Here is a 25,756-nt window from a genome sequence, read left to right on the forward strand (position 1 = left end):
TCATAAACATACAATTCCTAAGATGTTTTACTATGGCTCTTATTTCTAATCATTTTGTTAAGAAAAAGTAAGATTTCTTCTCTGCTTTGGAATTGCTTTTTGAATAGCTTGTGTGTCTTTGCTTTTATAGGTAGTTATCTCATTGTAATTACCAAAAAGAAAAAAGTAGGCGAATTTTTCAATCATATAATATGGAAAGCAACAGATTTTGATATCCTTTCCTATAAGAAGACTATGCTGCACTTAACTGATATTCAGGTAGGAGACCATTAATAAAACCTTTTTCTATCTTTTTTAAAGACTGGGGAAGTAGGAAAAGCAGTGAGAAACAATATCTAAAACTTTTAAATCTAATTATCAAGCATTTCTTAAAGTTAAATTTTAAATATTTGACCTTTGGGGGGGTGGGCCTAGGTGGCGCAGTGAATAGAGCACCAGCCCTGAAGTGAAGAGGACCTGAGTACACACACACACACACACACACACACACACACTCACTGTATGACCTTGGGCAAGTTACTTAACCCCAACTGCCCTCCAAAAGGCAAAAAAATTATATTTTACCTTTGGACATTTATAAGAGATTAATTTTATTGTACTATTTTTGCGCCACACATTTATTTTACAACAGTAACTTTTATGTTCATATACTCATTCGTTTAACCATGAAGGCTAACAAAATATTGTGTACTTGCTTGCTGATCATCTTCATCCCAGATTGAGTCTTGTGTAATATCTGTAGTTTTACAACTATTTTAAACTAAATCACATTTTTGTTTGAACTAAGATTACATGCTTGTTCCTGTTTTTAGTTATCTTTTTTAAAAGAAAAATCACCCCTAAAAAACCTTAAGTTTTTAATAGGATAAATTTTCAAGCTTTTAAAAAGTTCCTTTAGCTTTTTAAAAATGTCAGTACTATTATATTGACAGCGGAAATATTGGATAAGTTGAAGATATCCTTGGTTTACTTCTAAATAATCTTACCTTGTGGCTAAGGTAAATGACCAAAGTTTAAAAATGAATAAGACAGCAATGTCTTACTAATTATAACCCAGGCAGGGGTCATCATGAAATCAATATCTGTTAGAAAACCATTTCCCTTCATTAGACTTTCCACATTGGGCCTTAAGACGTTCTTATTTTCATATTTTAATTATTAGTCTCAGATTTTTTATATATGCTCTAAATTTAGGACTTGAATGAATGAAAGAGCATTTATTACACACTCACTGTGTGTAAAACTCTGTGGTGAGTGCTAGGGTTAGTCAGAAAAGCAGACCCAGCTGTCTCCCTTGAGGGTCTCAGTCTTGTTGGGAAGATGGCACCTGGAGGGAAAGACTTTGTGGAGAAGCGCATTTTAAAAGGGCTGTGGTCCTAGGGCCGCTTAATAATGCTTTATTTCCATTGCTCAAGGCATTATATGATAGTTTCTTTTTTGACATACAAATTTATGAGGTCTTGTCATAACCAACATGATTATTGAAGTCTAAGGGCCTTTTGATTTTTAATATATCATTTAGAAAAGTATAGGGCCCTCAAATATACTATTAGCTTATTAATTATCTTAAGTGAAACATGCTAAGACAATAATATTTTACCAACTGTAATGACTGAAATAAAGATCTAAATGCTTAGGGAGTCATTCAGTATTTGTAGATAGGTCAGATTAATATAATAAAAAGAATAATACTTCCCAAATTAACTGACATTTACTATAATGCCAGTTCAGATACCAAGGAATTTCTTCATAGAATTAGATAAAATGGCTATGGAAAATCTGGGGGGATAGGAGGGCAGGTTAAGGTGGTGTTGTACTCTGACTTTAAAACTTGATTTTTTAAAAGTGGTTATTATTAAAACTATTTTGTACTGGGCAAAAAATAGGAAGGGAAATCAATAGAATTAATATACCAGAAATGTAACCAAATGCATACCCCCCAAAATATTATTTGAAAACTTACAGAAAATAAAAACTAGAAGAAAGTTGCATTATTTAACAAATGTACTTGGCAAAAAACATTAGCAGTTTGGCAAGAACTAGATGGAGATTCACATCTTGGAACACATATTTAGTCACTTCCAGCTAGATGACCCACATTAAGCATATGGAAGGAGAAGGAATAACGGACTGTGTGCACCTTGTTTTTCTCTTTTCGTGCTGCGAATGTTCATTTTTTTCCAGTCTGATAGCATGATTGCCACTCCTGATTTCTGGATTCACCTCATGTTTAGTAAATTTTATCCTGGTCCCTCATTTGTGTTCTGTTTATGTCTTGCTTTTTTTCATGTGTTTCTTTTAGGCAACAAACTGTAACGTTTTGTTTTTTTCTCCCATCTGTCACTTTTTTTGTTTATGTTTAATCCATTCACGTTATGAGAGTTAGGTTTATATTTTCCTCCAACTGTCTGTAATTCTATTTTTTTTTTCTGAATTAGAATCCTTTCCTCCTTTTTCTCTGTAAGCCTAATACTTTGTCTCTTCAGTTATTTTAGCTTAATCTACATTAAGGCAACCTTGTCCCCACTGGCTCCCTCACTGGCTCTTTCTCCCTCTTCATCAGCATCTCTTCCCTTCCCCTCCTAGATTGTTTTGGAGTTTTACTTATTAGTTCTTTTGTTTTTCTTCCTTTCATCTAGTTATGTAATTCTTCTCTTCTTTTCCTTTCTCACTTAAGTAATCAAGTAAAATCTCTCTTCTCTTCCTCTCCTTCAACTTGTTTTGCTCATTAGTTTTTAAAATATAATTTTCTGTACCTTTTTCTAAAAAGGATTTACCCTTGTTCACTCTGTTATCTTACCTTTTTATCTATTCTAGGCTTTTTTTCCCCTTTTATTCGTGGTCCTTATAATCACTTAGTCTTTCTTTAGTCTCCATGTTCTTCATGGAATTAAAACTTCCAAAGTACCTATTTTTGTTTTTTTCTTATAGTTTCTGTGTTCATTCCCCCACCTCACCCTCTTTTTCTGTCATACATACCCTTAAAAATAGCAGTTCTTGAAGGTTTAAAGAGGACATCGCCCCATGGTAGGAATTTTTCTACATTCCTGATTGTACTGATCATTGTTACCCTTTCCCCTGTCCATGGTGTTTTTCTCCCCCCTATACCCACCTTTCCCCATTTGCCATGACATTTGATCTCTGGGTCTGTGACCTCTTATTTTTCTGGTTGTCTGTTGCCCCTAGGAGCTCTGCTGCCCCTTCTGAGGTGAATGAGTGACTTTCTAACTAACAGATACCTGCAGATTATACCCCTTGTAAGGTCGCCATCTTCCTTTATAGGATCTGTCTCCCTCTCTCCCTCTTGCCCCGTGAAAGCCTTCATCAGGGGAACCCTTTCTCACTACTGAACCAAGATTTTCCTCTTCTTTCCCCCATTTCAGTCCCTCCTTTTTCCTCCTCTCCTGTTCTCTTGTAGACTGTCTTCTTCCTGAGAGGTTATAGAAGTTATTGTTCCTTCATTGTTAACCTTTGATTTGATTACTGTACATCACCTATTTCCTTCTCTGTCTTCTTCTTCTCCCCTTTTTTTTGGCATGCTCCCATTCTGTAATTGAATCCCACAAAAATATCAATTCACATGTAGGTCGAGTGTCTTAAAATAAAAATTTGTTTAAAGATTGCTCCCTCCTCCTGAAACATTCTTCTTTGGACATAATGAGAGCCCTTTACCATCTCATTTTATTTACCCCTGTCTCCAGTTACAAGACAACAAGACCTTCCTTTCAATGATAAACCACGTCTTGAGCATGGATGGGTTTTACTTTTCAACAACATATGATCTGACACATACTTTACAACGGTTATCCAACACCAGTCCAGAATTTCAAGAAATGAGTCTGTTGGAAAGAGTAAGTTTCTTGTTGAATAGCAGTTTTCTCTGTCATAATCAGTTTATTTTTATTATTATTATTATTATTATTATCATTAGTTTATAATTAAAGTGAGGATGATTGGAAATCCAAGTCTAAAATGTATATGTGGGGTAGCCAGTTAGAAGAGAATCCTTCTCAGTATTTTTATTCTCGCAGAATTGAAAGAAGCTTACCAATAAGGTATCCTTTAACCTCCTGGAAGTTAAATCTAAAAATGCCACTTCCAGTTTTTCATTTGTAATGCCTACATAATTATATTTACATAATGACCTTATATAATATGGCTCTTGCCTCCTGCCTCCTGCCTTTACTTTTGAAGTAGTTTAAGCCTATCATTTCACAGTGCAATTTGTTAAACTTGCAATGTAATTTAGAACTCTTTAACTATTTTAGTCTCTTTAGGGCTTATGACTGCTGGCTGGAATTCTGATTGTCAGAATATGTGGTAATTACATTACACTTGTTACCAATGAGAAACGGTACTACTGATAGGAATTTTAAATTACATGTCAAACTTACTGTCTATATTATATTTCGCTAAAACAGCAACAGAATGTGCTTTCATTTTGTAAAAAGACTATTCTTTATCTGATAAAATTTTAGGATTTCTTTGAGGAACCAAGCAGTTTAGAGTTTTAAATTTGGAGGAGTTTTAAACACTGTAACTTAAAAAAAAAACCAAATTTCCATTGTGCCATAAGATTATTGTAGAAGTTTGGCATTCTCTTTAGTAAATTATTATTAAGTTTTCATTTTATGACTTTTATCTTCTTATAGGCAGATCAGCGATTTGTATGGAATGGTCATCTTCTTAGAGAATTGTCGGCCCAGCCAGAGGTAATGCATGCTAGAGGTATTTGTTAATAATCTAACACATTTCTAAGATGGTCAGTAGATAAAGGCTGTCACCCTCCTGTCTAATGTATAGAATGTGGTCTACCTTAGAAACTTGGCAGTCCTGGACTTCAAAAGTAATGAAAAGCATATGCCATGTAACCACTGGAAGAAGCAGAAGAAGTAGATAACTGTACTTTTTCCAGTATTAGTGAACTTGGTAGAGTCCAGATGCAAAAGCAGAAGAAAAGGGAAACTGAGTCTGGCCAGTGACCCATTCAGCTGAGTATTCTTTGCTTTGACAGTGACCTGAGGCATGCTTGTTCTTCATGCTATTGACCCCAAATATCCGCAATTTCCTTTAATGATCAGTATTCCATGAATTTCTCTAAATTCTTTAAATTCATTTTCCCCTTTGAAAAGGGAGAAATCAGTTTGTTTTTGACTTATCTTAAAAATACTTCATTCTTCCAGAGACAGCCACCCTTTTACATTCTTTATATAATCTTATAAAATTAGCATATCCCTGCTCAGCCTTAATCTTTCTAAGCTGAAGATTTAATGGTTTTAACAAACTCTATTCATTCAGAAACTTTAATTATAAATGCAAAGCTTTCTATGTACGTGAGGTTATATTTCTCTCTAATTGGTGGGTGTCAGTAGATGGCAGAATAAATTTTTAAATACCTTTTGACACAAATTTTGGAATAAAATCCTTTGGTAACAATTGAGCTTTATTTGCATTTTTCAGAACACAACCTGCATTTATCCACTTGGCAGTGGAAACGTAGCAAGACTGTGCCACCCAGAGCTTGATCAGATCCACTAGTTATGATTTGTCTCTGTGGACATGTCAGCACAACTGATCCTTCTATAATTGTGTGGTGGAATGTACAGAGGATAACTGACCAGTTAAATGGAAAGTTATGGTCAGAAGGGTTTTATAACAGCTTTGCTGCCACGTGCACAGCTTCCCAGGCACTGATGTTTTCTAAGGAAAACTCACTTGCAAATATTGAGCTCTTCAGGAAAGAGACTTGGCCAAATGGAAGCACTGTCAATTGTCCATGTTCTCCCCCATCCCGAACAGCCGTATCCTTCTTTGTAGAAGTTATGAAACATGTTTCTGGATTGATTTAGTATATCCAGAGGCATTTGTCTGATTTTTTTATTTTTCTAATTAAAAAAAAATGATTCATTCCATTAGTAACAAATGCCAATGGTGAGCGTAGGACCTCAACTTTAATGGTTCTTCAGAAGACCATTGATTTTGTTGGTCTGTCTGCGCTGATTCCAGCGCCTCAGTGGCACAGATGGATTTTGCCATGACTAAGAATATTGCTGCTGGTCAGCCTTCTTAATGATAATACCAGTCACACCTGCCTCAAAGGGCAAAGGGCATTCTCAGATGAGATCACAGGCTTTGGATATTGTAGAGTACTGCATCTGCTGTAAAATGCCTGTTCTTCTTGTTAGGTGGGCATGTTCCTGGCTGGCACTGTAGATGGTGCTGCCTTGCTTGCCAAAACTCAGGGTTACACTCTGTTCCATAATGAGTCATCAGAGTTGGACTTAGGGCACAGACCTCTAATGTCATTGGCACTCAGTGACCATAAAGGGGATTTTCTTTTCATGGTGACCAACTTTGATTCCTTCTAGACTCTTTCAAAGCCTACCATTTTTATATTATTTTATTGGGGGGGAGGGAGGAGGCAAACAGGGTTAGGTGACTTGCCCAGGATCACACAGCTGGTAAGTGTCTGAGGCCACAGTGGAACTCAGGTCCTCCTGACTCCAAGGCCAGTACTCTGTCCACTGTGCTTCCTAGCTGCCTCAAGCCTATTATTTTAAGGTAATATTTATTACTGTGAAAAATTTGAAGTAGTTGAAAAACAATTTATTCTAAATCTGTTTTTAACATTGTTAGCCCAGTTAATTAGGACCAGGGATTCCATTGAGCGCTGCGACCTGGGAAATTAAAAAATCATTCCTTGGATTAGAGGCTTCACTGGTATTCCTAGAGTTTCTTCTACCTAGTTTTGCAATCCTTCCTACTTTCTTTACTGTTATATTAGCTCAGCATTTGTAAACTCAAGGTCATCTTGAGAAACACTCATGGTAACTGATACTTAAAAGGTTCCAAGACCAAATGAGTAGCAGAAGGACATAAGTCTGTATAGTAATGAGGGGAAGGCCTTGAGGAGGTGTATGTGTGTATTTTTTTTATATTTTTTAGGTGTAATCAATCACTATAGTAATATACTTATTTAGATGTTATAGTATATTAGTGAGGAAAAACAAACGCATCTAGCCTTCTTTTGTGACAGCTCTGACTTAGTTCTGGAATTGTCTAATTCCTAATGCCTGAAAAGGCAGAACGTGCCTGTCGGTAACAGCTAGAGCATTCCGGCCACAGCTGCCATAATCCCTTTCGTCTTGGGGGCTGCAGGCAGGCAGCTGTAGGACGTAGATCCTACAGGGAAGGATACTGACAGACTTAGGGTACAGGGAGACCAAGTTTCAGGAGAGGAACCTTTCTTTTATTAGATTGTGGTTATAGGTTAAAAATAGAAGAGAGTAACAGTAGCATCTTTAAAAAGAACCCTACCTCACCTTTCTCATATTGGCTCCAAAATCTTTCCCTCCAAGGAGACAGTGAATGGTGTCTCATCCATTGTCCTCACTCTGATTAAACTCCAATGTAGACATAGAGGCACAATTGGGGGCAGGCGATACTGTCACGCCAAAAAGATACGCCTAATGGCTTAATTTATTTTTCTTTTATTGATAAAAGTGAGTTGACCAGCAAATAACATGTTGGGTGTTTTCTTTTTTTTTCTTTTTTTGGAGGGCAATTGGGGTTGAGTGACTCGCCCAAGGTCACATGGCTAGTTTTTGTGTTAAAAGTGTCTGAGGTCGTATTTGAACTCAGCTCCTCCTGACTCCAGTGCCGGTGCTCTATTCACGGCGCCACCTAGCCGCCCCATGGGTGTTTTCTTATAATGCACAGGGAAGGCAGAGGGAAAGAGAAGATAGGTATAAATATTATATAGCTTTTCTGTCTCATTTGTGTGTTAATCTCTATGTTGAAAATTGAACTACTGTATGATATTTTAAAAATATGACTAAAACATCCATTTTTAAACTTTCAGGTCCATCGATTTGCTCTCCCTGTCTTATTTGGATGTATCCTTACATGATTGTGAGATTTTTAGCAGTCTAGAGATTTTTTATCCACATCATCCATTTAAAGAAAATATTATAAAATATCTCAATTTTTCAGTATAATTATGTAGAAATTGACATCAAAAAGTGTTGCTGATGGGGGAACATCAATATGCAAAGCTGAAGAATAGGGCACTTAAATAAATATAGATATAGATGGACGGGGTCTTACTTTGATGGCTCACCAAAATTGTTGTGGGTATTTATAGAGAAGGACCTGGAGAAAGTGAAAAAAATTTTAGTCAAAGATAGTTCCCCCAATTTCCTTAGAAAGAAACATCCAGAGTTGTCAAAAAAAAAATAGCTACCTTTTCCCCCTTAGATCTTCTTTTCAGCCTGGCAGAGCATTATTATATTCATTTTCTGAACGAGGACATTGAGGCCCAGAGAGTGTGACCTGACAAGAACACACGGTTACTAAATGACTTGAATTGTTGTTAGTGTTCAGTTGTTTTAGCTTTATCCAACTCTTTGTGATCCCGTTTGGGGTTTTCTTGGCAGAGACACTAGATGGTTTGCCATTTCCTCCCCCAGCTCATTGTACAGATGAGGAAACTGAGGCACACAGGGTTAAGTGACTTGCCCAGAGTCACACAGAGCTAGTAGGTGTCTGAGGCCAGATTTGAATTTGGGTTTGTATTCTCTCTCTCTCCCTCTCCCCCTGTCCTCCCCACATGTATATACATATAAATTTATTTACATATACATGTATTTATATACATGGGGATTAAACTTGATGTTTAATAGAGCCAACCTAGATTAAATTCCTGTTTCCACATAGCCTTGCCCAGCTTAGAGCTTGCTCCATAAATTTTCATTTGCTTTGCTCTTTTTCTTATGTGCACACCAGCTGTTGTAGCTGATTTAATTTTGTCATGGAGTGTGTGAGTAGTGACCTAGTTGGTATTTTCACATTCAGTAGCTAGGTATGTCGTTTACTATTTTAGTTTCATATTGGATAATCCTTTTTTTTTCTTTTCAAAATTGCTTTCACATTTTCCTGAATGGATTTACTGGAGCTAATGAGCTGGCAGCTGGATTTTCAATGTAGGGCTCATTTCCTTAATGAATTTAATATTTTAGTCTCTTCTCAGGAACTAGAGAGGATTTTAGGCCAGCTGATACCCCGGGGAGTGTTGCATCTTACAGCTGTGAACTCTTCCCCTCCTCAAACCTTATCCCTCAAAGCAGACCATATATATAGTAGCTGTTTCACAAAGATAAACTCAGATGTAGACAAGGAGGCACAGTTGGGAAAATGTGATATTCTCTTATTTGTAAATCAATAAACAGTTAAAAAAAAACAGACATCAAAACTCCACCTCTTCTAAATAATATTTTGAAATAATTACTACTTGAGTCAGATTCTTTGACATTTCCTTGCTTAGCCATAAATGCCTAAGCTGGGTTGTTTAATTTACTTTCATTCTTAAAAACAACCAACCCAAACCCTGTGATTTGATTGGTGGGGTGGCTCCATCTGGTGAGTGGCACGGATCAAAGCCCCTCCCCCTCTCCACTTCCAGTTTCTGGAGTTGCATTGGCCAGAGTAATTCACCCTGTGATGGCCGGCCATCAGCTGATAAAGCTCTTCCAGCTCCATGGAGCTGGCCGTCGAATGTTATTCCAGCCCGTTATCCTGCCTGGAAGAACTTGCATGTTGCTCTCATGGCCTTGAACCTGGGCTCACCCTCCACCCTGGACCTGAGGTGAAGGGCAGGCCCAGAAGAGTTGGGGCTGTCTGTAAGCTGTCGTAAAGACCTGCAGTTTTTTCTGTCCTCAGTTTTGAACGTTAGGTCCTGTGCCACCATCAGAATCTGAATGAAGCCTGAGCATGTTCATGTATCGTTTCTGTTTTGTGTTTTTCTTAATGCCTTTAAAGTCATCACTATGCACTCTTGTTCCATTAATGGGAAGTATTTTGATTGGATTCTCGTCTCACGGAGGAGCTGCTTCCGAGCCGGCGTGCGCTATTATGTGAGAGGTGAGATAGTCTCTACGGGAGGAAGCCACAAGGAGGCTCTTGGGTCGTTCAGAGCTGACCCCTTCTGCTTTGCACGTTCAGCTAGTTTGCATTGTTATCTGGTGACTTCTTTAGTTATTTATCCTTTCTTCAGTATCATAATTAGGTAGATTCTTTAACCCCATAAACATTAAGTGCCAACTATGTGTTGAGTGCTGTGGATACAGTACTTACAGACACAGATTAATAAAAAGAGAGGCAGGCCCTGCTCTGTCTATCATCTAAAGGGGAAAACAACCCACAAAAGAAGGTGGGAAAGCTGGCGGGGAGGGGAGGGGAGAAAGAACCCAGCCAGAGCAGCAGATGGAGCGTGGAGGGGAGAGGAGGCCAAAGGATGTGGTGGCAGTCCAGGCTGGAGTTGGCAGCTAGGTGAGGAGATTAGGGGTGGCAAGTTTATCCTGAGGGGCGGGAGCTGACACCAAGCAGGGCAGCAGATGCAGGGGGGGGATAAGGGTTAAGGTTAGCCCCACACCTACCTTGTCTGTGCTTCTGTAAGGCAGTTTTGTGGCAGAAGTTTTGTGTTTTGTTTTTTTGCTTTTTGGAGGGGGGAGGGCAGGGCAATTGGGGTTAAGTGACTTGCCCAAGGTCACACGGCTAGTTTTTGTGTTAAGTGTCTGAGGTCGAATTTGAACTCGGGTCCTCCTGACTCCAGGGCTGGTGCTCCACTCACTGTGCCACCTAGCAGCCCCTGTGGCAGAAGTTTTATTTTGTCTTTGTATCTTGAGCTTGTAGCTCACGTGTTTGTTTGATTATACTGCTGGTTTTAATATTCAGCTGTAGGCTCCCCTTCACATTCTTGGGTATTACTTTGAGCACGTAAGCAGAATCGGAGCTAGACTTATCTTCCGTGGATACAGCCATATACCAGAAAGGAGTTGTGTTAGCCTTGCATCACGACTTAGCCTTCAAATATTAGTTGCTGTGGCCCTCACCCTGTGGGAATGTCTGGGTTTTTGTTAGCTGTTTCACTTTCCTGTTGTTCCGTTTGAAAGCTCAGCTGTATCTAAATCTCTTCTTCTATGCTTCGGTGTCCCGGGAGCTCACCTAGCTGGGTGTTCCCTCCAGGAGTGCCAATCGCAGACCAGCCATGATTTTTCATTCTTATTAGGACATTACATGTATGACAGTATTTAAAATTCCAGCAAAATTTCCATTGTATGTCATTAAAAAAATCTATAGAACATTAAGAGCTCGAAGGGGCCTTAGATTACCTATCCTACCCTCTTATTTGAAAGGTGAGGTAAGGGCAGCTAGGTGGTGCAGTGAATAGAGCACTGGCCCTGGAGCCAGGAGGACCTGGGTTCGGATCCGGCCTCAGACACCTAATACAAAAAATAGCCTTGTGACCTTGGGCAAGTCACTTAACCTCAATTGCCCTCCAAAAAGCAAACAGAAAAGAAAAGAAAAGAAAAGAAAGATGAGGTCATGGTTATCTAGGAAGGAAAAGGGACTTGCCCCCAAAGGTTCCATAATTAGTGAGTGGCAGGCCTGGGACCATACTTAGAAACTGGCATTGTTAATAGGTTTCCTTCACCAAAATATTCTGTCTTAAATAGAAATTCTTGAGGGAAAAAAATAAATTATACATTCTTGGCAGTAATATCAAAAAATTAACTAAAAATTGTTCTAACTTCTGACTTATGTCAGTAATTTCTTGGACTCCCTTTTCATTATGTTTAATTCAGCATAGTTTAGCACCTAATGGTTTTTCAGTTGTTTCAAATGTGTGTTTTCCCATCCTACGTTTTTGTAATCTAATAGATTCCATGAGTATGGCAATGTCTTACCCAGTCCAAGGTTAAATCTAGGAATATTTTAAGTATATATCATTTTTGCTGTAGCTACTAAGTAATATGGGATGGGGAGAACATTTCAAACATAGGAGACAATGTAAACAAAGATGAAAGTGGAAAAATAGGGCCATGTAGTAGAGACGGTGAGAAGTCCCTTTTGTCAAAAGTGTAGAGTACATGAAGGGAAGTAATTTGGGTTAAAATTGGAAAGGAAGGTGGTACCCAGGTGTGGAGGACCTGAACTGATAGACTTGGGAGACCTGAAGGGGTCTGAGCAGACAAGGGCCATGACCAGGTCTCAGAGGAGGAAGTGTGAGTGAGGAAGATGATGGAGTGGAGGGGGTAGAGAACGGAAGGCCAAGACCAGTCTGGCAGCTGTGATTGTGCTCAGGTGTTGGTCATGGGACCGTACGGGATGAGGTTAGAGGCCTGAGATTGAGTTGGGAGAGTGTTGATGCATTAATGACCATCTTGACTTTCCTATTGTAATTTTTTTTTAAACTAGCCACTTATAAGTAACCAGGCTTGGCAGATCTGTTAAGACAGCCATATTCCAAATGCCATGCTTCAGTGTCCCTGCAAACCAAAAGACCAAAGATTCTTTGCCAGGCTCTTTGTTCTTGGTTCAGAAAATGTGGCCAATATGTATGTACCTCTTTAAGACTTTGATGAAATGTTTTTAGCTTGATTTCCTGCTTGAGGTACTGGAACTACCTATAACACTATATTTCTCAAAATCAGTTTTAGAATGAATGCTTTTCACTAATTCAGACTGGTCCTCTCCCCAGTTACTTCAGTTAGAGTTCTGTGGCTCTTTTCTAATTAACTTTGTTTTTTCCTAATGCAGGAATAGATTCCGAAGGCCATGCTGCCAACTTTGTCGAAACAGAGCAAATTGTGCACTACAATGGGAGCAAAGCCTCATTTGTCCAGGTGGGGACAAGCCTGCTTTGCTTTGTCCTTGTGTCACGCATGGTGCTTTGTTGTTTTATCCCTGTTTGCTAAACAAAGCCACCTACCTTTTACTTCCCCATCACTGCACTTGGAGCCCTCAGAGCCGAGGGGGGCGGCAGCATCTTTGGAGACAGCAAACATTTTTGTTACTTCAACTTGAACCTTTTAAAACTGAAGTGCCAGTGAGCAGATAGCTGAGGGAAGAAGTGGCTGAAGAGTAAACTCACTTCACTTGGACTCTGTTTACCCTAGGTGACCAGGGGTTCAGTCCGCACATGTGCAGTGAGCCCTGGGGTTTCATTTGTGACAGATCACCTTCCCAAGAACCCTAAGTGCCTTGTTGCTTTAGAGCTGTGCCAAATAAGACTGGGCGTTCATGTGAGGTTGCCTGAAGCATGCTTTTCATGGGCTGCCACGGAAGCATCTTGTATAGGTACCAGGCATAGCCTATCCTTCCCTCCTTTCAAAGAAAGTGGTTTATTTTAGATTACATAGGAAACAGGTAAAAGTATTATTAAAAAAGATACACCTGACACCCAAGAACACAATACGTTCCATTTAAGAGCGGCTTCGCTGGAATCCCTGTCCTGTTTCTCAGGTGGTTTATTTGGCCAGGGCTATGTTGAGGTAACTCTGGCATCAATACTAAATGAGAAAATCACTGTAGGATGTCAGGGATGCCAGTCCAAACTCCTCCACAGTTCAGCAGAGTGTCCCCCATGGCCAGGCCTGTGACCAGCCTCTTTGCCTTAGACAGACTGGTCCTTAGACCATAGGCATAGAGTCTGTCTCAAGGCCATCCCTCAAGCTCTCTATGGTCAGGGAGGACTTGCTGACTCGGCCTCTCTGACCCTACCAGCATCATCTCATGGGAGGGAAGAGGAGGAAAATGGTGAATTAAGTGGAGAGAAAAAAAGGAGAAGCAGATACCCATTACCATCCCCCCCTCCCCATTTCTGTTTCTGTTTTTATCTTTTCAGACTAGAGGATCCATGCCCTTTTTCTGGTCCCAAAGACCAAACCTCAAGTATAAACCAAAGCCACAGATCAACCAAGTGGCCAACCAGGTAGGTGCCTGCCTACTCCACTCGCTGCCAGAAAATGGGGAGCCTTGTTGGGGGTAATGGGCAGTGCTGTTTCCCTTTGCCCTAGAGGGGAGGGTCTCTGTATCCCCTTCACACCTATATGCAGTAGAAAGAAATATAGAATGTGTGATTGGTCCCTAAATCCCCTTTCCCTGTAATGACCACACAGACCTTAAGGCAGCGAGCTTTTGCAGCTAGCATAGTATCATAGAAAATAGCCCTGGAGACCCAGGTTCTCGTCCTTGCTTGGGGATGAGAAGTATTACAGTAAACAAGTGACTCATCTTGTTTGGACCTCAGTTTTCTCATCTGTTAATTGGGAATAGGATCTACCCTACCACCCCATGGTTGTTGAAAGGATCCAGTGAATAAGCTATGCAACAACAGCATGACATTTCAAGACACTGTGCTGACAGAGTTATCCCTGAAGGCTTCTAGACTAGATCCCAGAGATTGTATGGAAGCTTAGCGCCCACCACTGTTTAGTTCACTTAGTGTTTGCCATTCAAGATTGGATGGAAGACAGGAATAATGCATCATGCATCTTGCTGACCAGTATTAATTTTCTTATTAGCAATTATTAATTCTTAATGAGATGATTCTCTGAGTTTTTAGAAGATAGGCTTAATTTAGAATTAGAAGACAGGTTTTTAATTTAGCAGATGTAATGTAAGCAGAAAATTCAGAGATAACTTTTAAAAACTTGTTGAAATCATTTCTGTAAGGAATCTCACCAGCAAATAGTAAATTTGTCATTCTTTTGCTTTTCTCCTTCAGATGGATGGTTTTCAAAGGCATTTTGACTCACAAATAATTACTTATGGAAAACAAGTCATTATTAATCTGGTATGCATCTAGACAATCTTCAAAGAAAAAAAAATGCATCTGCTTTTAAGCAAACTTGAAAGAAAGCTATTGGTGTTTAAATCTTTCACAGGTTAACCAGAAGGGCTCAGAGAAGCCACTTGAGCAGACATTTGCAAAAATGGTAACCTCCTTGGGAAATGGAAATATCAGGTACATGTAAATTGAAACTTGATTTTGTTTTGTACATTCAATGGTTGTACCTAAACAAATATTTTTAGTCATAACATATATTACTATTGCTGATGTTATTCTTTGTTTCTCATTTTATCACTGTCTTTTGAATGGAAGAGGGAAGCTAAGCTTATCTGTTGTTAGAAGGTTTCAGACATTTTCATTGACTGCCTGATCCCTTGGGTTCTGTCAGTTAGATTAGGTGCTGCTTACTGAGTTAGAAAAGGCAGAGTGAAGAAGTACATCATCGTCATGACGGATACAGAAATCCCAGCTCCCATCCTTGACGATCGGGCTCTTGTGATGACTGTTAATATCTGGTGGCCAGGGGGCTTCTCTCATTTTCCCTGATCACTGCTTTTTGCTGAGGGTGTTAATAGGCAGTATGGCAGTATGGCAGGTGGGAGAAGGCCAGAGAGCCCATCCAGTTCACACAGTCAGCACCTAAGAGGCGGCTTGGGCACGCACACACACACACACACACACATACACACACGCACGCACCCCCTCTTGCTTGAATTGAGGTGTGAGGCACAGTCACATACTTGCTTGAGGTATGTGTTTGACTTGGGAAGGTCTTAGGAAAGGAATGAGCTTCATAGTATAATGCTGTTCCAAATAATTTCCAAATAGACATGGAAGCAAATGAAGTCTGTTTTGAGCAAAAGTACCAAAAAAAGGACTATTCCCTGTTTTTCAGGTGATTAGTCTTTCCTTTTCAGTTCAGCAAGTGGAAAGGGTGTTATATGCCGTTTGTCAGTATGCCCTTTCCCCCACAAGGCTTTAGATATGAGGATTCAGCTGATGTCTCTCTTTTTGGTGTTTCATTCAGGCCTTCTTAACATCCTGAAACCACTCAGTAAAGACAGGTTTAGACACGTAGAAAAGCTTCTTTCTCCTTATTCGTGTTGATTTGTTATCTTTCTACCTTCATCCAAGATCTCATGGAGGACATAATGGTGCACCTTAGTTTGTCTCTCATTTTAATCAAAATTTAGCTCCTGGTTAGAGAAGGATGACTGAACTTTGATAGATCAGCAGAAGCCTTCCTTAACTAAAGGCGTTTTTAGAGGGCCACAGAATCATAATTGCCCTTGATTTGGGATTCTTTGGGATTGGTCTGCACATCAGCACCTCACCAGCACAGTGTGGGTGCTGGAGGGATTACCTGGGGCCCTGCGAGCATGCTGATTGGGTGCCTCTGACTTCTCTCTGGGCCACACCACTCCCTTTCTTTCCCAAGCAGACAGAGCAGTCTCTGTGGGGCTCAGGATGGTGGGAAGGGGCCAAGTGCTGCGCTGGCCGCCCACGGCCAGAACTGGGCTGCTCACAGGGGCGGGAAACAGTGGAGGGAGTCGGGCATGTGTAGAGAGAGCAGTGGGTTGGCGAGGTCAGCCCAGACTCGAGAGCAGCTTGGGGCACATGAGGACTGCAGCCCTTCCTTTGGGGGCCATGGCAGCTCCTCTTCAGGGCCTCCATGTTTGCACAGCAGGCCATTGCCTTCTTCTTGAGGGGCTTTGTAAGTATAGGCCGGCATCTTGAATTATTCACACACAGGAGGCTTGTGCTTGTCAGTAAGGAATCGCTGAGCCAGGGACTGAGGATGTCAGTTCAGAAATGAGAGTTTCTCAAGGAGTTTGTGGTGGGAAGAGACCACGTGTTCCCTTTCAGAATCTATATGAGAAAAATAGAAGATGGAGGACTGGGGCAGTCAGGAAAGACCTCTTGGAGGAGGGAGCCCTTGAACTTGGGTTCCCAGGGGCCGTGGGGGAGAAGGGAAATCCTCCAGGCATGGGGTGGGGCAGCCTGTGCACAGGCACAGACTGGAGGAATTGGGTACTGAGAGCACTAAGCAGTCCAGCTTGTCTAGAACAGTGGGTCACTGCCTGGGAAGCTAGGCTGGAGATGGGCCGAGGGGCTTCTAATGCCACATAGGACTCTGTGCTTTATCAGGGAAGCAAATGGAGAATCTGAACCTTCTAGAGTAGGGGAAGGGCACCTCCTGGAGAGGGTGGGTGAAGACTGGAGGCCAAGGGATAAAATGAGGACTATTGTGATGGTGAGGGTCTGAGTGATATAGACCCTGAGCTAGGGTCATTGTGGATGGTTGGGGACAATTGTGAGAAATGGCAGCAAAACTCAGGGAGGAGAGGGCATGCAGAAAAAGAGGCTGGCGGGCAGTGTCCAGCACCACCCACAAATCAAGAAGGCTGAGAACAGGTCATTCGATTTACCTTGACCTTGGGGAGAGTCATCTTGCTTGAGTGATGGGATTGGGAGCATGAATGCCCAAGCATCAGAAGTGAGTGAGAAGTAAGAACATGAAGACAAGGAATTCAGATTCATTTTAGCTCCACACCTTATACTTTGCTAGTGAAGGAATAGAAAGGTCAACCAGTACCTTCTGGACCATTTGAAAACATGCATAGGTAGTCACGACTGAACCATGTATGGTTTCCCTTGGACTGTGAAAGCTGTGTAAGACGATAGTTTGAGGGCCAAGTCAAGGTGATTGTTGTTGTTGAAGCACAAGCTGCTGCCTTCCATCTCCAGCCTTCCTCAAACCGTCCCCTCTGGTTGTTAGGGGGCTCTCCCTTCAGATGACTTTGTGTGATAGTTGTTCTACTTGGGTCACAGCTCTTGTATCCCCGAGGTGGGCAGGGACAGTTTCAGCTTGGCCCTCATCTCCCTAGCGCCTGGCATATTTGGTGAGCATTTAATAAACGCTTATTTACTTGCATCATAGCTACAATATATTTCCAGAGGCAGCATGTGTGTATATAGGGAATGAGTTGAATCTGCCTTTCGGAGCCAGGGTTTCCTAAATCATGCCTGTGGCTGGGAATAGTCGCTGCTAAAAGGGATCTCGCTCAGTCAGTAGCACGTTCGAAACAGATCTCCTTCTGCAGTAAATGAGATAAATTAGAGACAGAGACTTTTACTTCAAGAAGGGACGGTCTTTATTTCAAAATAGACATTTCTAAGTTATAGAATTAGTTATTAGAAGAAAAAAATAATTTTGAGTAGGAATTAAACAAATATCTAGTCTCAGTTAGGAACTGGTTAATGATCTGAATACTCACCTGGATAAAGCCTTTTCTGTATAGAAGCCTTCTTATTTTCTTGTGCTTCCAACTTCATTTCCCATAGACTCAGACTTTTAGAGCTAAAAGCAACCTGAGAGATGATCAAAGCCATCCCTTCATTTTGCTGATGGAAATTAGGATCCTCAGGATCATTAGGATTGTCTTTGAAGCTCTCATCAGCCCCTCCACATATCAACATCTCCGTTAAATCAATTATAAATTAATTTCTAAAAAAGCCATTCATTCTGTGGACATTTTTGAAGGTGGCAGGACTCTCACTGCCTCATTCTGGAAACAAAGACCATCTCTTTATCTCTCTCCAGTGTAAGGTCTTCTAGAGTAGACCCTAGGAAGGAAAAACCAGGTCCTTCCTCCCACTGGCCTGCCTCCTGTCAGAGAGAACTGGACACAAATTGGCTGCCCCGAGACTGAGCCCCTGCCCTTCCCTTCTGGCACCCTCAGGTCCTTAAAGAGCCTTTGGGGCACAGATAGGAAGCTGTTTACCAACACTTCTAGCTCCTTTTCACCAATTAAAACTGGCCAACATTGTTACCAGATTTTATTTTTGTGAATATAATTCTACATATTAAAAATTCGATAACAAATAATACCATTTTCTCTTACAACATACATTTCTGAAACTTAATTTCTTTTTAACAAACATTTCAACCTTTGGTTGGTCTGTTTGATCTGATTTTAAACTCCTGAGCATAGGAGCCATCTTTCTGCACTCCCCACAGCTCCTGGCATGGTACTTGTTGGATCAAATTGAATCTGATTTGTTGGGAATATTATAATCCATCTCTTTTCTCAAATATCCTGGTGGGGAAGAGAACCAGCTGCTATAAATACGTGTGGCATAGTTGAGAGACTTTCCCATAGGCCTGGGCCTCCCCACTCTGCTTAGCCCTGTGCAGCTGAAGGCCTCGGGCCCAGAGGGCTGCACTTGAGCCTTCTGATGTAGGCTCTCCAGGAGGTCACCTCACCTGGGCCTTCTGCCTGTACATGCTGTATGTATGCACAAGGAAAGGGGGAACATACATCCCAGTTGTGGACATGAGGCTCTTTTTCCCCAGGAGTGAATGTAAGGCTAGAAGGAGAGGTCCTTTTATCCTCTTTTCCCCAGGAAATGTGTATTCTGAAATAGAGGGGACAGTAAGAGCTGTTCTGTTTCTCTGCTGAATGTCTTCCTCTTTTGCCTAGATACATTGCATTTGACTTCCACAAGGAATGTAGCAAAATGAGATGGGATCGTTTGCAGATTTTGCTGGACAAAGTAGCTGATCTCCAAGATGAATTTGGGTAAGCTGGTATCCTTGCCTTGCATGTCGTGACATAGCCAGGGTCATAAGTCCTTAGCGCTTGGCTGGCCGACTTCCCGGTCAGTCACCCAGCTGTAATGGCAGAGTATGTATGAGGGAGGTGCCACACGGGGCTCTTATTCCACCGACACATCTGTCTGACCTTTAGTTTTCTCATCTGTAAAATGGAGCTAACATATGCAATACCTGCCTTCCAGGGTTGTTGCAGTTCATGTTAAGAATGTTAAGTAGAACATTTGCAAACTGTATAAATGTTGGGTTTTATTTCCTATGCATATGTGCAGCTAGGTGGCGCCATAGTGCATACAGCACTAGGCCTGATGTCAGGAAGATTCTTTTTCCTGATTTCAAGGACATTTCAAGGCCTCGGACACTTACTAGCTGTGTGACCCTGGACAAGTCACTTAACCCCGTTTTCCTCAGTTTCCTCATCTGTCAAATGAGCTGAAGAAGGAAATGGAAAACCACTTCAGTATCTGTGCCAAAAAATCCCAAATGGGGTCACGAAGAGTCAGAAATGACTGAAAATGGCTCAACGATAAAAACACATGTTATATCTTTAAGCTGTTGAGAAGAAACCATCTATTTGTCTTTCCATAACTTTATTATATAATTAGAAGATATGTAACTACAATATACCCTTTTGTTTTATTTGCATAGTGTGTTTAGTTGTATAGTTGCAAGAAAAATGTGGGCACTTGAGATGATTTTTACATGTGAAGCTACCATTTAAAATTACTTAAATCTAATTCCCTTTTGGACAATTTAATTTTTTTTTTGCAGGGCAATTGGGATTAAGTGACTTGCACAAGGTCACATGGCTAGTTTTTGTGTTAAGTGTCTGAGGCTGGATTTGAACTCAGGTCCTTCCAACTCCTGGGCTGGTGCTCTATTCACTTCACCACCTAGCCGCCCTAACAATTTAACTTTTAAAAACTGGTACCTACCTGGCATATTTGTTTTCTGGTGCTTATATGGCATTACTTTCTTCACAGTGAAGTAGGTAGTGCAGGTGACCACATAGTTAGATCAATGTGGGAGGGACTACAAAAAATCACGACTTTAAAATCTCAAATAATTGTGACATCTGTCATGAAATGGATTGCTGCGCCTCTGTAAGTGTGGGTTCCTAGCTCACTGCTGCCACAAAGCGGTGAAGACTTCTCCATCAGAGACCATGCCCCTTCTCACTGCTTCCTTTTTTCCATGGCTGTCCCCCTTTCTCTACTACAAGATCCATTTTATCCTAGCCTAGTTGGACAACTGAACCTTTTTGAAATGTTAGGGAATGTCAGAAGGCAAACCATATTTATATAAGATAATTGTCCAGCTATAGAGATGTTTATACACAAATGTTTTAGTTATTTTCTAGTGGACGCTAATGGCAAAGTGGTGACAAATCAGGAAGGAATATTCCGTAGCAACTGCATGGACTGTCTGGACAGGACCAATGTGATTCAGAGCCTGTTAGCCCGTCGCTCTCTTCAAGCCCAGCTCCAGGTAGGCTCCTCCAAGCGGCGATACCTGACCACAAAAGTCCTGTTTTTGAAGAAAGTAAACCTCTATCTTCTGTTGAACCTTGGAGAAGTAATCCAGTAGAGCCTGACTGTCCAAGTTGCATTAGCATGTATCATGAATGCACATTAAATATATTCCAAATTGATCTCATGACCAAGTAAGTCACAAGTAGTAACTTTAGTTCTCCTGGTCTGACCATCTTGTGAGCAGTAAAGGAAGGTGTTTGGGGGAGGGAGTGGTGCATTACAGCTGGGTCACACTTGTGTTTGTTTTTCCTCTTACCTAGAGTGTGTGTGTGTTGTGTGTGAGGTATTTTGTTTAGACAATAAATATCTGCACTTTTGCTCCTTGAAATTCCATCTACCCTGTTTTGCTCGTATGGAATCCAGAGAATTGGTGTTCTGCATGTAGGACAGAGGATTGAAGAACAAGCCGAATTTGAAAAAATTTACAAAAATGGTAGGTAACCTCTTTAACAGAAGTGAAAATTGTTTGCTTTGAAGTATAGTCTCCTTTGATAAGGAGGAATTTCACTTGTCATTTGAATTTGTCTTTTTCTTTTCTCTTTTTGTTCACAGCGTGGGCTGATAATGCAAATGCTTGTGCCAAACAATACGCAGGAACTGGTGCCTTGAAGACTGATTTTACCAGGCAAGTCAGGATCTCGACTTCACACTAAGGACGGCTCTGTTTGGGCCTGTGAGGTCATGTACGGGCTGCATCTTAGGACCTCCTGTGAGGAAAGAGGTGGATTACTTGTAACTTTCCACACCAGAACCTTGTCAAAAAACAACTTCACACGGAGACTTAGGCTGTCTCTTTTTGTCTTCAGAGGCTGAGCTAGGAAATTGTTGATTTGATTTTGAACTGGTATTATTTTGATTTTCAATTTTGTGTGCTATTTATGGCAGCTCAGAGCATCCAAACCTTACTCGTGACTGGATCCTAGTCTGCCAGTAGTAGTAGTAGTGTGTGTGTGTGTGTGTGTGTGTGTGTGTGTGTGTGTGCGCGCGCGTGCGTGTGCGTGCATGTGTGTGTGCATGTGCATGAGTGTGTGCGCTTTTGTGTGAGTATGCATGCATGTGGGTGTGTACATGTGCGTGCGTTGGGGAGTTTGGGTGTGTGTGCATGTGCGTGAGTGTGTGTATGTGCATGTGTGTGTGCGTGTGTGGGGGGTGTGTGCACACATGTAAATTCTTTATAAAATTAAATTGTGTCAATAAGGGTCACTTGGCTTACTGCTCATATCTTTCTCCTTCCTACTTTTATGGAATGATAGCTCACTACATAATGTTACATGTTAAAATCATCATCCTCAAATCACTTTTCTTGCATAGAACTGGGAAGAGAACTCAGTGGGGGCTGGTCCTAGATGGCTGGAACTCGCTTGTGCGCTACTACAAAAACAACTTTTCGGATGGCTTTCGACAGGTGAGGAGCGCCCTGAGGTGTGAGCAGGGCCATACCTTGACGGGCTTGTTTTTGGTGTTTGTGAGATCGCTAATCCACCTCTCTCTTCTAGGACTCCATAGACTTATTTCTTGGAAACTATGCGGTGGATGAAGTCGAACATAACAATCCACTACACATACAGAAGGACTGGAAATTCTTGGCTGTGAGGAAACTGACATTTTCTTTTGGAAATTGTCTTTCTTTTTCAGTTTCTTATGTAACCCCTCCTCCGCTACGGTCCTGCCAGATTCTCTCGATTTCATAACATCCTCTGCACTAAAATGAATTTGTATATGTACAAATTCCCTTTCTGGGATTATACAAACCCTTTGTTAGAGCTTCATTCTTTTTTTTCTTGCCTTCTTATACACTTTGTTGTGGTGTAGAGATGTGCGTGCTTCAAGGAATTTTGTGTTGGCGTCTTACTTCTGGTGGCAGCCAGCAGCAGTCACTCACATTTACCACAGTTTGGTTATTGCTGAGGTTAAGGAAGTTAGCTTGTAATGGACACCTCCACCTCTTCCTCTCCCCTCCTGCTCCACCTTGTCAGCATCTAGTCTGTGTCCTCCTCTCCTGGGTGCTTCCCTTTCAGAATGCTCTCATTCAGCAAAGGCCTAAGTGGGGAACCTGTGGCCTTGAGGTCATGTGTGGCCTTCCAGATCCTTAAGTGCAGCTTTTTATTCAGTCAAAAGGCCACGCTTAAGGATCTAGAAGGCCACATGTGACCTCAGGGCCACAGGTTCCCACCTCTGGAGTAGTCACCATTGCCATGAGTATTTTCATTCTAATAGAGAACTCATAAGACTCAAAAACCAAATCCAAAGGAAAGAATGAGACTCTCAGAGTAGAATTTCAGTCTCTGAATTTCGAGCAGCAAGACAGATATTTTTGAGTGGCAGGCCTTTCTTGTTGTCCCTCGTGTTATTCTCCATTCAGTCATCTCTTCACACAGCCAGGTCTCTATGTCTCTATGTGTGCAGCAGTGTGAATCCCTCTAGATTTGCAGTCAGCCGATTCAGACAGAGTATACCCAGTAGGAAGGGAGCTTCCAATCCTGGAGGCTGAGGCAGACAAATCATTTTATGGTAAATGTGGCCTTTTCCATTGTTCTTTGGACAGAGAACTGTATTGAAACCATTTTTAAAAAATTTTATTACTTGGAATGATGTGGTGGAGAGGACACTAGGTTAGGAGCCAGGAGACTTGGGTTTTAGTTCCAATTTTTCCTTTCAGTCATTTAACCTCTCTGGGTCTTTTGTTACTTTACCTGTAACATGAGAGGAATAGATGAGAAGACTTGTCTTTTCCAGCATTAAAATCCTATGATTCTTTGACTTAGGTGTGGCTGTGACATAGGAGACCAGGACAAACTTCCTCAAATTCCATTCTTAACAAAACCAAAAAAACGTTGGGATCCAGGATTACACGTCCCATCGATAGAAGGCTTTTTGAAAAATGAGTCATTAATTTACTGGTTTCAGACTTAACAAGGCTGAGTTCTCTTGTGGGAGGAGGGGAGGAAATGTGGGGCACAGATAAAATGTGTATAGTTGACCTCCCGTGGGATGAGGAGAATTCTTAAACCATTGTTTTTTCTCCCCCAGTTGCCTATTATCATGGTCGTTGCCTTTTCAATGTGCATTATCTGTTTGCTTATGGCTGGTAAGTCCATTCTTATTCCATCCTTAAATCCTTTAAGTCATTACATTAACATGTATGCATATACACAAACATACATATATATGTAGTTTGCTGCATCTTAACAAGTTAAGTCTATACTAACTTCGACTAAGTTTAATAAGGCCTAATTAGTTTGCTTTTTAGCTGTAGTCATAGAAAAAAAGTTCAGCTACCCAAAGAAGCTATGTTGAGACCCATTTTTTTTATTATGGCTACTATATTGCCAGCAGTTCATCATCTGATTTGTAGTTAATTGGAAAAACTGCCCTTTTAGCTAAACAAGCATAGCAGAGAAGAATGGGGGATATGTTTTTATATTTATGATTAAAGTGTGTGACATACATTCTGTGTCATATTCATTAAACATTTACTAAGCGCATCTACAGGCCAGTCACGATGCTAAGCGCTGGGGGTACAAAGAAAGGCAAAAGACAATCCCTGTCCTGGAGCTCACAGTCTGATGAAAAACAAAAACATAAGAACAACTGCAGACAGCCCTGCACAGACAAGCTGTATACAGGATAAGTAGGCAATAATCAGCAGAAGGAAGCAGAGAAGGCTTCTTGTAAAAGGTGGGCTTGTAGCTGGGACTTGAAGGAATCCAAGAGGGAAGATAAGGAAGGAGAGCCAGAGAGAATGCCTGGAGCCAGGAGATGGGAGGGCCTTGTCCCTAGATCTAAGAGTCGGTGTGGTGGGGAATAAGGGTAAGAAGGCAGGAAAGGTGGGAGGGGGAGCAGTAGTGGCGTCATCTGACCTGTGCTTTAGGAAAACACTGGTGGCTGAATGGAGTGGGGAGAGCCTGGAGGCAGGCAGGACCCCCCCCTCCCCCAGTGGCTCCTGCAGTGGTCCAGGCATGAGGGGACGCAGACCTGCACCAGAGTAGAGGCACTGTCTGAGGAGAGAAGGGTGTGCATTTGAGAGAGGCTGAAATCGTGACATGGACGGGCCTTGACAACAGCCTGGATATGAGGGTGGAGGGGGCAGGGAGGAGTCCAGGACGCCTCCTAGGTTGTGAGACCAAGGGACACAGAGGATGGAGGTGCCCTCAGCAGCAATAGGAAAGGTTGCAATGGGGACAGGTTTGTGGGGGGAAGATAATGAGTTCAGCTTTGGACATGTTGAGTTTAGCATGTACACAGGATATCTATTTTGAAATGTTTAATAGTCAGTTGGTGGTGAGAGACTGGAGGTCTACTGAGACCTTAGGACTGCATAAATAGATTTGAGAATCATCAGCTGATAATTGAATGTGTGGGAGCTGATGTTACCAAGTGAAATGGTATGAAGGAAGAAGAGAAGAGGGCCCAGGACAGGACCATGGAGGATACCCATGGTTAGCAGCCATGACCTAGAGCAAGATCCAGCAGAGGAGATGGGAGGGAGCAGCCTGGAGGTAGGAGTAGACCCAAAAACCTCAGGAGAAGAGAGTATCGAGGAAGATGATTGACAGTGTCGAAGACTGCACAGAAGTCAAGGAAGGACAAGGAGCATCGAGAAAGGGCCATTGGATTTGGCGATTAAGGGATGGTTGGTAACTTTGGAAAGAGCAGTTTTGTTTGAATGATGAGGTTGGAAGCCGGATTGTAGCGCATTAAAAGGAGAGTGTCAGGAGAGGAAGTGGAGGCACTGGCTGTAGGTGGCCTTTCTAGGAGTTTAGCCACAGAAGACAAGAGAGAGAGGGGATGATCGTTAGCATGGATGGAGAGATATCTAGGCACATGACGGAATCTTTGTGGCTGAAGAATGTTTGAATATTTTACATGAGTGTGTTCAGGCCCACACTTAAGTACATTTAGAGAGGTAGGTCTTGTTTGGTGGGAGAGGGTGTGTGTGTGTGTGTGTGTGTGTGTGTGTGTGTGTGTGTGTGTGTG

The 25,756-nt window shown here is 41.5% G+C and overlaps 1 protein-coding gene across 2 annotated transcripts in view; it reads left to right on the forward strand.

Moving 5' to 3' along the window:
- SACM1L (SAC1 like phosphatidylinositide phosphatase) overlaps window positions 1-25,756 on the forward strand; it is a 50,529-nt gene that overhangs the window by 20,709 nt on the left and 4,064 nt on the right. For both annotated transcript variants that reach the window (XM_069088348.1, XM_069088347.1), the window contains 16 exons: window positions 131-258; window positions 3,702-3,851; window positions 4,653-4,712; window positions 7,862-7,895; window positions 9,817-9,918; window positions 12,598-12,683; window positions 13,685-13,771; window positions 14,567-14,635; window positions 14,727-14,806; window positions 19,117-19,215; window positions 20,597-20,735; window positions 21,143-21,212; window positions 21,332-21,404; window positions 22,091-22,184; window positions 22,276-22,368; window positions 23,810-23,867. In XM_069088348.1, the coding sequence (XP_068944449.1) occupies window positions 235-258; window positions 3,702-3,851; window positions 4,653-4,712; window positions 7,862-7,895; window positions 9,817-9,918; window positions 12,598-12,683; window positions 13,685-13,771; window positions 14,567-14,635; window positions 14,727-14,806; window positions 19,117-19,215; window positions 20,597-20,735; window positions 21,143-21,212; window positions 21,332-21,404; window positions 22,091-22,184; window positions 22,276-22,368; window positions 23,810-23,867 (1,318 nt within the window). In that variant the 5' untranslated portion in view covers window positions 131-234. The remainder of the gene's footprint in view (window positions 1-130; window positions 259-3,701; window positions 3,852-4,652; window positions 4,713-7,861; window positions 7,896-9,816; window positions 9,919-12,597; window positions 12,684-13,684; window positions 13,772-14,566; window positions 14,636-14,726; window positions 14,807-19,116; window positions 19,216-20,596; window positions 20,736-21,142; window positions 21,213-21,331; window positions 21,405-22,090; window positions 22,185-22,275; window positions 22,369-23,809; window positions 23,868-25,756) is intronic.

This window comes from Petaurus breviceps, unplaced genomic scaffold (assembly GCF_028583685.1).
Source record: "Petaurus breviceps papuanus isolate PSGF00001 unplaced genomic scaffold, PetGlider_PUasm1.0 185, whole genome shotgun sequence".
NCBI lineage: Eukaryota > Metazoa > Chordata > Mammalia > Diprotodontia > Petauridae > Petaurus > Petaurus breviceps.